Source organism: Egretta garzetta, unplaced genomic scaffold (assembly GCF_000687185.1).
Source record: "Egretta garzetta isolate BGI_Z169 unplaced genomic scaffold, ASM68718v1 scaffold204, whole genome shotgun sequence".
Classification (NCBI taxonomy): domain Eukaryota; kingdom Metazoa; phylum Chordata; class Aves; order Pelecaniformes; family Ardeidae; genus Egretta; species Egretta garzetta.
In genome coordinates this window covers 973,632-985,160 of record NW_009259424.1, presented here as the reverse complement: position 1 = coordinate 985,160, position 11,529 = coordinate 973,632, and the positions used below count along the sequence as shown (strand labels likewise).

Below are 11,529 nucleotides of genomic sequence, written 5' to 3'. Positions count from 1 at the left end.
TTGGTGGGTAGGAAAAGAAGCTATTTCTTAAAGATTATCTCACACACAAAATACTACATAATATTCTATTCATACTGAGAAAGTGGATAGGGAGTTATTGCTACAGTTTGGATTGTAGTAATAATATAACTTTTTCTTTTTTAGTGAGTAGCTTTTACATAAACAGGCAGCTTTGCAAGAAAACAATTTCTCTTACCAAGCATTTCTTTCTTCCCCAGCTGCTCTGACCAGTAGCTGCTTAAAACAGCATGGGCAGATCCTTAAAAAAAATTGGAAAACAAAGTACAGAATTAAATTAGAATCACTACTGTATAGAGCAAGAATATTCAAAATGTAAATTCCATAAACAAATCAAGTGCCACATGTGCATCTAGGGCAAAAACACCTAAGAGTTTGCACAGAAGACAGAACTTAAGGCTTTAACATTTCATTTATTTATGATAAAGCAGTATCACTTCCTCATCCTCCGGCTTCAATGGAAATTTTGCCTAGGTGAGGGCTTCATGATTAGCTGCAATTGGTAGGGGTAACAAATATATGAAAAGATTAAAATACTTGAGCCAAAGTACTCATTTGTTCACCAAAAGTGAAGTTTCCTAGTAACAGAATCTCAAAATATTAAATTCAAAATATTATTCATCTAAACATGACGTTATTCAATAAAGCGTGAACAGCTACCCATCAAAGGCTTTTGGATATTCTTTAGGAATAGGAACAGCTGGATAGAAGTCACTGTGTAAAACAGAAGCATTTCCTCTCCTAACAGTTTCCACAATAAAACCTCAAAGATGTAACTCAAGGAGATCTTTAAGGTCTCACCACAGCTTCTGAAAACAAAGAGACCAATTTCTTGTTTCTCGACCAACAGATGCCATAAAAACTGAGGATGACTTCTCAGATTCATAGCTAGAAATGCTGCTTCAGTTTACATTAGCAGCTAGGGGCAAAGACACTCTGCTGGAAACCCTACTGTGAAGTAACAGTAATTATCAGGGCTCAAGGACAGCAGGACACGTAGCGTTATTAAGAAATCATTACAAAAGAAATATAATACAAAGCGATAACACTGTGAAAAGTAAACTGCAGCAATACTGTCTCTATAAAAGAAAGGACACTTAAAGAGGACAGACAAGCAATGGTGAGCTAGAAAACAAGCCTGGAAAAATCTCAGAGATTCAGGAAGCTTCTAGCTTTTCCTACTTTCAACACGAGATCTTCTCAGAAATCCTAAGGAACGAGGTCTGGGATTAGATATGTCTACCAGACTCCGTCCCTGGCTTTATCAGGAAAGCAGGACCAAAAAATTTTGAAAAAATAACTGAAATACATGGCTTGTATTTCTTTGTAAGAAGCAAATAACATCAATCTGCAGCAATCATCATCACACCTACTGAGTGGAACATGAAAGGAATGGGCAAAGAACCAGCCTTCCTGCCCCTAAATACACAACTAGCTGAGTTCGTATTATTCATAGCCCTGAGGATATCCACAATAAGTGGCACTAAACTAGGGGAGATCTCAGCTGAAGTGCAAAAATAAACCAAACCCAGAACACCAACAGAAGTGGACATGAACTTCTGCAATACTCATTCAATATCAAAACTAGTCTCTTGCTTTTCTCCAATTGGAAGACTTCAGGGAAAAGATCTGAAAAAGACACAGGAATTATCTGGCCTGATGACAGCAAGAAGCTGATTTTTTCTGAATGAGCTGGCATCGGTCATGAAAGTTTTCAGTTTAATGAGCACACTCCTGCTGTCCATATAAAACAGTAATTTAGAAAAGAGACTCCAGAGTACAAAACCAGATTAATGAAGCTTAAAAAGAACCTTTTAATTGAACCGAAACAAGAATAAGAGTCGCTTATCACACAAACACGTACCTGTAACAGGGTCTTCCAGAATTCCATACCAAGGTGCAAAATATCTGGAGTAAAAATCATGGCCTTTATGTTTTCCACTGGAATTCCCCTTAAGAGTGAGTATGAGTCCTTTCACTTTTCCCGTCTTTTCAGCTGACAAGAAGTGTTGCGCGCTCACTTGCAGTTCTTCCAACGCGGACCTTGAATATAATTATAAGATTTTCATAGCACATATTCTTCATTTTACATTAATTAAAGTATTGAAAAGAAACAGAAAACTACAAAATCATCTCTACACTCCCAAAACAGCTATGGTAAAACATTAGAGGAGACAAGATTCCTAGCATTGTCCTCCCAATGTCATTTGACAGGAGACTACCCTGAATATAACACACCAAGTCAGCAGGGAAAAAAGTTCAAGCCATGCATTTCCTATTTATTTCTGAAAACAGAGCATCCTGGAATATTAGCTACAAAAATGCACACTTTTGTTTCAACATTTTAATCATCGAAAGAAATACTTCATCACTACAGAATGCAACAAGTAAGCATTCCACCTCCTTTCAGAGCAACTAACACAATCCAGATCTTCACAGAATTCTAAAGCACGCCACAACAGTCTCAAGTCTGTGAAGTTCCAGATACCTCCCTAAAAAATAAAGTCTGAAAGAGTAAAAATAATAAGTACGTAGCTGAGAATATTTCTATCTCCCCACTAGCCCAACCTTTAAACATTAGTTAGGCCAAACTTCAAGTGAAAATAATAGTAATTTGGCCTGATTAAAGAATTTGTGTTTTGGCAATATATATCCAAATCATACTTGACTCAACAATGAAATTCAGCTCTCTGAGATTAACAAATGCTTTGAAATCACTTGAATTGGAATTCCTTCTATAAAGCTACTTATGATGCTGTTAAGTATGTGTAAGCAGATTATAGACAAATGGCGTTCTGTTAACATGCCCTGTCTCACTAACCGGACCTCTATAGCTATGCAACTATTACTTCTTCATTTGAGAAGCAAGACTCCTAATTTCCTGCTAGGTTACTGGATCTTTTTTTTTTTTACTCAGACGGGGAAAATACACCATCGTTAAAACTGTTTTCCTACGCCTCTTCTTCTTGGAGATAGAATTCAGACTGATCTTAATTCAGCTTCGCAGGTTCAATAAGCTCACATGAGAAGACAAAATAACCATTTAACAGAGGAGTTTAAATTAGAGTTTTCAATATTCACCTGTTTAAAAACTAGATAGAAGAGCCTAGTATGTAAGGAATAGAGGTTAAACAAGCAGACTCAATTTCTGCATGCTTGATTATTTAAAAAAAAAGTGTAAGACACCTATCATAAGCATCACTAAGGCGGACTAAGAGTTTCTTCGTGTCGGGAGAATAACGGAGATCTTGAACAATCATGTCACCAACAGCTGCCTGGTGGAAAAGTTGAAGGAGACAAAGACAAACATCATCATTGGAATATGAAATATTATTTCCTTAACATTTTCATCAAACCACTTCCCTGCTAGAACAGGGCTTATGCAAAGTCTTTCATGCAGCCCTCAAGTACATGCAAGCAAGAAAAGTAAATGCACTATGTGCATGAATGGATATAGGGAGGTGCTAAGAGCTCTGTATATGGCAACTTGGAAAGAAATTCAGGGACCTAGATGAGGGCAAGGAGACGAGATTGCCCTCACACGCACACAATAGGCTGAAAAAGCCACTGAAATAAATTAAATATTGACACTCCAGCCAATGGTAGTGGGAGACAAGTTCAACTGAAGCATCTTGAAGAATTCCACTTCCTGGTCCTCATGACTCAGACCTTTACAGTTTAGTGTTTCAAGTTCAGGAGTACATTGAACAATGCCATGCTGCCACTTTTCAGACATTTTAATATATAAAAATAAGTATAGCTATTATAAATGGGCTTCTAAGACAACATATAGATTCTTTTTTTACCTTTATCAACTCTTCCACTTCCTGAAGTACCTGAAGCAAAAAAAAAACCAAACCCACACTGTAAAAACCAGAACATACATATGTATGTCTGTATCCCACTATAGACAGATATACTTACATACACACATACACAGCCTTTAATGAATAAAATTTTGACTGACCTGGGGATAAGTTAAGTAAAGTGGTAAGTCCAGGACAATATGATCTTCCACTTGTCTGGCTTTTAATTCCCCACTCAGCGTGACAAATGTGAGAACTGAATTTGTGTTTTCTAGAGAGAACATTGCAACATTATCAAACACAAGAATTTGAATCTAAATTACTATAGCTCTTAGAGCAGTTTGGTATGTTCAGAAAAAGTTAGTTATGCAGCTAAAATACAGTAACTACAGTAAACCTATATTCTGAGACAAAATTCCCAGCTAACTCAATAAATAATCTGCTGAGGCTAATAAACACAGCAATTGCCAGTGAATCTTTCCTGCACGTTCCTAGAATGAATGGGAATTTCCTTTTAACAGGAATCAATATTCCCTACTCATCAAATTCTACATCTCCCAGATAACATTTGCATATTTAGCACTTTTCTTAACCAAGAGTAACAGTAGGGCACCGGAATCCAAGTGGAGGCATCAGACTACAACCTTATACTTACAAAGCAGTTGGAAAAGACAATAGCTAAGGTATCTCCATATGTGTTCTCTAAACATTCTGTATATTTGCCTTTGTTGTAGAAAACAGAGATCTTAATTAGAAGTAAATTTTCTAAAAAGTTATAGTAGTAAATAGCTTGTAAACATACTTTGTATGTGAAACAACACAGCAGCTGCTGCAAGTGTAGCATGACCACAGAGAGGAACTTCATTGGCTGGGGTGAACCATCTGAGTCCAAAGCAGGAACCTTGAAAATAAAGTTTATTTAGCATTATTAAGCAGAAGTCGTCTCTTTCCTCAATTTATCTCAAAATTTTATACAGAGTGATGACATTTCAGCTAATCAAAACGCATGTCATAATCAGGCTTGGTCTTAAACACGCTTCTAGGAACCTACTTTGTACTGATTTGTAGAATGGCTATTGCTTTTGAGTCAGGTCAACAACAGGAGTCTGTACAAGCAGAGGAAAGCTACTTTATCACAGGAGCAAAGGGGCTGCAGAGTAGAAATGCCTGCTGGCCTGGGAACTAGGCCTGGGAACCAGCAGCATCCCCGAAAAGTGCAGCTGGCACCTTTGAAATGCTGCTGCTGGGTAGCTAGAAGCTGGAGACATGCTGAGATATCACTGGTGAGCACAAAACCAACAAACTGTAATAGCAGCTTATCACCTGAAAAGGTGAAAAATAGTCTGGAAAAAGGGAAAAAACATCCTGAGAAAGTAAGAGCCGGTAACTGCCACTGGCTGTTCTAACTGAAGGAAGAGGAAAACAGTCTGGAAAAATAAAAACTGGTCTGAGAGAATAGAAAACATCATCATCTATTGGCTGTTCCAGGTGAAAAATAGAAATTAACAGCATCTTTTGGCTTCTTGAAGCGGCAGTGTCCTGTGTTCTCATATGTCTGTATGATATAAAAATGACTTAATTTTTACCCAAAATGGAGCTTCTCTGTCTGAGAAGTTTCTGTGCTGCATATATTTTTCCCTTTCCTAAACAGGTCCGCACAAACTTTCTATGAGATCATGGACCCTTGCCAGGAACACGTCTGACTCCAAACTCCATGACACAGACCAGCTTTGAAGTGAGACTCTATTATTTTACTGGTCCCCCTCTGGGCCCACTCCTGGGCTCAGTTTGGTTTGTCCTCCCGCTTCTGGGATGGCTGGACCCCTTTCTGTGATCTGTTTAACCTGCACGTTACCATACATATAAGTAATCTATCTAAGTATATCTACTGTTACATTATTGATGTTTGATTATTGACCAGTGGTAAGTTTGTAGTAACCTGTAGTATTATATACACACTTCTCGATGCTTTTATTGATTCCTGCTATACTGTTGATCACTGATAATAATTTGTAATAGCTTGAGAGAGATATATATTCACTTTATTAACCACAGGTATGCTCGCTAGTGGTGATTTTTGTGGTATTTGTGGTAATCTGTAATAAAGTAGAGAATTTAGAAGATAAAGCCTCTATGTCCCTGCCTATTACGGAATCCTACAAAGTCACGGTTGCAGTCTCTATACGCTTGCAGGCTGGGTTACTCTTTGGGGGTTAAAGATAGTTTTGCTGGTATAATGGAACCTGTATCAGAGCTAGGTCAGTTATGAATTATTTTGCTTAAATCACCAGTCAAGTCTGGTAAAAGCCTCTAATGTATACTAACCCTTCATTTCACTAGAAATCACATTTCTACTTGTTGTTTAAAAAAAAGGAACCCAAGTGCACCACACTTGGTTTCCTGTAGCTTTTGCAGAGTTCTTGCACCATGGCATTTAAGATAATGCTTATGAAAATGTATTTCAAGTGAATAATTACCATACAAACACAACTAAGAGGTGCAAATGAAACAGATATTTAAAAAACAAAACAAAACCAAGTCTTGTCATTGTCCCTGTGAAAAATTAGTGCACTACAGTCAGTCCCCTGAAACAAATAGAATCCTCAAAAAACCTAGTGGATGGTATGGCATGGCAGAGAAGTGCTCTGAGACAGGGCAGACGCAGAACCCAGCTGTGAGCCTGCCCTGTGGTGTTAATGCACTCCCCCAAGTGGAAATTGTGGCTGAAAGCAGGAGGAAATGGAGTCAGCCATGACGGACTGGAGACAGACAAGCTCTGTCACTCAGAACACCTGCTGGATGCCTGAGACATACAGCTGTACTCAGACTGGGAAGGCATTTTGCACTCTCATAAATTAATGTATCCCTAAAATAATGTAGATTTCTTTAAAATTAAATGAAATGCACTGATCACAAACTCATACTCCTGCAAAAACATACTCTTTGTCCGGGAGCCCTTACTACAGCAATTTACGTTCCAGAAGCAGACGCCAGTCTCATAAATGACATTCTGATGTTCCTGGTCTCCTCTCGCTCCCACCACCCCTCAATACACACACTCTCAGGTGTAGCTCAGTGACTAAGTTCCTTTGATAAAATTGTGTGCCTCTCCAGCAGCTGTGTGGGTCTGATGTCACAAACTCTACCCTCATTAATATCAAAAGCACTTTAATGAGAAAGAAACTGGCATTTTATATGTATGGATGACTTGAAAATAAATAAAGGCATTCAACATATTGGCAAGGTGCTAACATGAAAAATGTTAACATGAAAAGTATTATCACTTCTCAATTCAAGCAATTAGTCTAACCCTAAAATGAATTCCAATTTATTAAAAAAAGGAGTAAGCGATGATAGTTACTACTTTAAGAAAATCCTCTTTAATTACAGAGACCGTACAAAATCCCACTCCCTGAACAAACAATCAAATGATCATAGAATCATAGAATCAGAATGTTTTGGGTTGGAAGGGACCCCTAGAGGTCATCTAGTCCAACCCCCCCGCAGGAGCAGGGACACCGCTAACTAGATCAGGTTGCTCAGAGCCCCATCCAACCTGGCCTTGAATGCTTCCAGGGATGGGGCCTCCACTACCTCTCTGGGCAACCTGTTCCAGGGTTTCACCACCCTCATTGTAAAGAATTTCTTCCCTATATCTAGTCTAAACCTACCCTGGTTTAGTTTAAAACCATTACCCCTTGTCTTGTCACAGATGGCCCTACTAAAAAGATTTTCCCCATCTTTCCTATAGGCCCCCTTTAGGTATTGAAAGGCTGTAATCAGGTCTCCCCGCAGCCTTCTCTTCTCCAGGCTGAACAAGCCCAAGTCCCTCAGCCTGTCCTCATAGGAGAGGTGCTACAGAACAGTTTCTTCGCATACTTGTAGGACCTCTTTCAGACAGCCGATAACCCTGAAGCTGTTTCTCTCTCTCCCTGCCACTAAGTCATATCAAAGTGAGGGCATGCCAGCAAGGTATTTTAACCTGGAATCTAACTCAGGCTAGCAGGGTTCCAGCCCCTTGGCTCATGCCACCACACAACTGCAAAGTGAGCAGATTCAGCAGACTGATTCAGCTGAAAACTAATCCACAAAGCGATTCTGACCAGATTCTGTATTTGTCTGATAGTTTCTATCACGTCTAGTGTCTCTCCATTTCCTCTCCCGTCATGCCCTACCAAAGAACACCAGTGAAGTCCCTCCACTCAAATGAGCAGCCTCACATGTTTGACTTGGACAACTTCAGATTTCCCAGTTTTGTCGGAAACCTGTATTTTCCGGTACTGGCTCCACAGACAGCTTATGAGATTTTCTGACAAACTCAAATAATAGCTTACAGTTACGCCAGTGATGATTTCCTGACCAGCCAAGCCAGATTCTACTCACTTTGCAGTCTTGTGCGTATGGAATAACCACGTTGTCTCTATTCTTCTGCTTGTAAAATATGCAATTATCTCAGGAGATTATTAGTAGTAATGGAAGTACTAATTGAAGGACCTTCACAGAGCATTTTTAGGAGGTTTTCTATATACAACTTGTTTATTTAGTAAAAAGCACTAAAACGGTCTAATGTATGAATAATAAAAGCTTGCATACTGTAAAATGAATTTGATATGCCATGCAAATACTTTAAAGAATCCATGTGCAAAAGGCTTATTTTTAGTATATTAAGTAAAACACATCACAACTCCAAGGTTTTGCTTTGGCTGTCTTACAGGTTAGCACCATTCCTTCTAAATGCACCCACAGTGTCTTCCTGTTCCCTTGTAAGAGATTTTGGTGGGTAAACAGAACCACTCACTTTTGGTAAAGTCATCTCCAGGGTGCAGCTTTCTGATGAAAGCAGTTTCTGAAAGGTTCATTTCTGTTGCGATTTTTTGGTGCAAATCTTCATCCAAGTCCTAATGATGAAACAACAAATCCAATTAAAAGCAGGCCAGAAAATGCAGAATCAAACTTTCTGTCGAATAAATACAGTAATTTCATTTTCTATTATAAGAAAACATAGATTCATTTTTAGTTCAAAATACTTTCTGAGAGTAAAAAAAACTTTAAGCATAAAATGGGATAACAATTTCAATCATTGAGATACATGGGCATTTCCAGTATCTGCCCTATTAGCTTACAAATTCTTGGAATTCATGGAAAATAAAATCACCAAAAAAACCTAAACTCAGTCTTTCCACAAACACAAGTATTTTTTTAAAGTCACAAAGTCACACTGAGAAGTCATTATTAACATAACCTAATCCATGCCAGCAAGAGGTTTGCAGTAATGGCCAGGGCAATGGCCAGGGCAATGGCCAAGATGGCTGCTCAGCGCTTACGGCTGAGCCCTCGATACTACTCTTTGAACAACAGGAACGATATGCTAAGTCAGGAGAAGCTGGGAGGAGATAAGCCAAAAAACACAAATGCTGGAGCTCACTACGTTCTGCTCTAGCTGCCTGCAGATTTAAACCAGTGAACATTGATCCCAGGATACATGAGCTGCAGCGATCGTATAAAATTCTACTTCACCCTTGTTCCATTGTTCTTGCCCCACAATTATGCTGACTGGCCACCTTTGAGAATGTGGTCTTTCAAATATTGAAACACAAATGAAACAAAGTACTGAGTGGACCTAGTCAGGTACAACCTCAGAGAGAAAAAATATAGCCCTGATAACTTTACTTATTTCCCTTAATAATTTAAATCTTTTTCAGCCAGTGATCCCCTACTACAGATATGAAACAATTACTGATACGTATCATAGACCTGTATTTGCAGAGTGAATTCTATACAGTGAAATGACATTCTACCTTTTTACAGTAACAAGGATCTCTCCTCAGGAAAATAGTTCTGACTGTCAATTAGATAGTAAAAAGATGCTAAACCAGAACAAAGACCAACCAAAATGTTATTAAAAATAATAGAACTTTATTGAAATACTGCCATCCTGTGGCACTTTGGAAACACAGAAAGGGCTTGTTTTGCCCTTCTTGCATTACTCCCAATGTTTTTGCAGAGCATCTGCTGAGACGCTGAAGGCAACCGAGAACAGAAATATTGCTGCTAGCTGCACCATACTTTCCTGGAGCTCAGAATACAATCATGAATTAGAATCTCAGCTTTAAGTGAATCTCAGCTTTGACACTAAAGCCTCTAGCCCCAGGTGCTGTAGGAAAAACTTTTAATATCTCAGCACTTCAATGGCAACATGCAAGTAAGTTGCCCTCACAGTATACTGTCATAAAGTAATATTCACATAAAAATGAAATTAGAAGCTCATAAAGTAAGTTCATTCTGAGAGGGAGCATTTAGATTTTAGGGGGCCAAAAATACCTCTGAAGTGAGATGTTCTCAGCCGTTATTTTAGCCTATCTGCTAAGTAGGCTATTGTCCCGGTTTCGGCTGGGATAGAGTTAATTTTCTTCCTAGTAGCTGGCATAGTGCTGTGTTTTGGATTTAGGATGAGAAGAATGTTGGTAACACACTGATGGTTTAGTTGTTGCTAAGCAGTGCTTACACTACTAAGACAGGGACTTTTCAGCTTCCCCTGCTCTGCCAGGGGCACAAGCAGCTCGGAGGGGGCACAGCCGGGACAACTAACCCCAAGTGGCCCAAGGGCTGTTCCAGACCATATGACCTATCGTACGAGACCTAGGCAGGCTTAGGAGCATCTAGAAAGAATTAATATTGTCAGTACAAGCTATTGCCATTGACCACTCTACATATATTTTCATACTTACAGTTTTCATCAAGTGTTAGTATACAAATAATATAAGGCCCATGTATTTCTAATCCAGTTTAATAATTAGGTTTTGGTAGAAATTGCCAACAGTGCACCAATTAGTACCAACTGTTCAGAACTAACAGTTCACAAGGACGCTAAAACTACCATGTAATTTTGAAGCAATAAAAACTGGCTGTTTAAACTTGGCTAAAGCTGAACCTCACTCAGATCCAGGTCTATACTTCCCCTCTTTCCTTCCCCAGAGAGAGAAAAAAATTAAAGAGCAAAAAAAAAAATTAAAAAGGAGGGGAAACTCCACACAAAAAAACTCTCACCAAATCCCACACTTTAACACCTCATTCAAAAACTATGATTACTGATTGTATCTTATTACATTTCCTTCCAGAGATTTCATTCTGAATCTACTGGATTAAGAAATGAAGCCATTTCTTTTTGACTTAACTCAGAAAAAAACAAGTATATACCTTTTAAAAAAATAAATAAAACCCACAAAAAATACAAAGCACCTCTTGTATGAAACCGTTCTGATGGAAAGATAGTACCCCTGTGCTAATGTCTCTGTATTCTGGAGCAACAGCAAACAACGCTTGCAAGCAAAACTCCTGAGTAAAGGAAGCAAAACTTAAGGCTCAGGTCAAGTACAGAATGGTAAATGGCGTTGCAGTCCCTCACAAAGTAGTTATTTTTTTAAACTTACATTTTCAAGCAGACAAACTGCCGCAGGATTTCCAGAAAACGGCCGGTTTGTAAAGGCATCGACCGTGAAAACGGGAATTTGCATTGTCGTTTGCGCCTATTTAGTCTTAAGCTGCTTTCTGCAAGCTACTGTCTAACCTGTTTCAGCCCCAAGTGACAGCAGAACTCTCAGTTAATGTTTCCCTAACGGCAGGAGGAGCCAGCAACCCCCCAGCCCGTCACCTCCGAGCACGTACGGGGGCCTCTAGCCTCCTCCACACCCCCAGCGCTCAGCAC

At 39.0% G+C, this 11,529-nt stretch overlaps 1 protein-coding gene across 1 annotated transcript in view; it reads right to left on the bottom strand.

The window, feature by feature from the left end:
- The window catches only part of PBLD (phenazine biosynthesis like protein domain containing), a 19,795-nt gene extending 8,322 nt beyond the window's left edge, over nt 1-11,473 (bottom strand). The window contains exons 1-8 of the mRNA XM_009636994.2: nt 11,255-11,473; nt 8,623-8,722; nt 4,627-4,725; nt 3,986-4,095; nt 3,825-3,854; nt 3,205-3,293; nt 1,883-2,061; nt 197-259 (exon numbers count right to left, since the gene is read on the bottom strand). Coding sequence (XP_009635289.1) covers nt 197-259; nt 1,883-2,061; nt 3,205-3,293; nt 3,825-3,854; nt 3,986-4,095; nt 4,627-4,725; nt 8,623-8,722; nt 11,255-11,338 — 754 coding nt within the window. The 5' untranslated portion in view covers nt 11,339-11,473. The remainder of the gene's footprint in view (nt 1-196; nt 260-1,882; nt 2,062-3,204; nt 3,294-3,824; nt 3,855-3,985; nt 4,096-4,626; nt 4,726-8,622; nt 8,723-11,254) is intronic.
- Between the last annotated feature and the right edge of the window lie 56 nt (nt 11,474-11,529).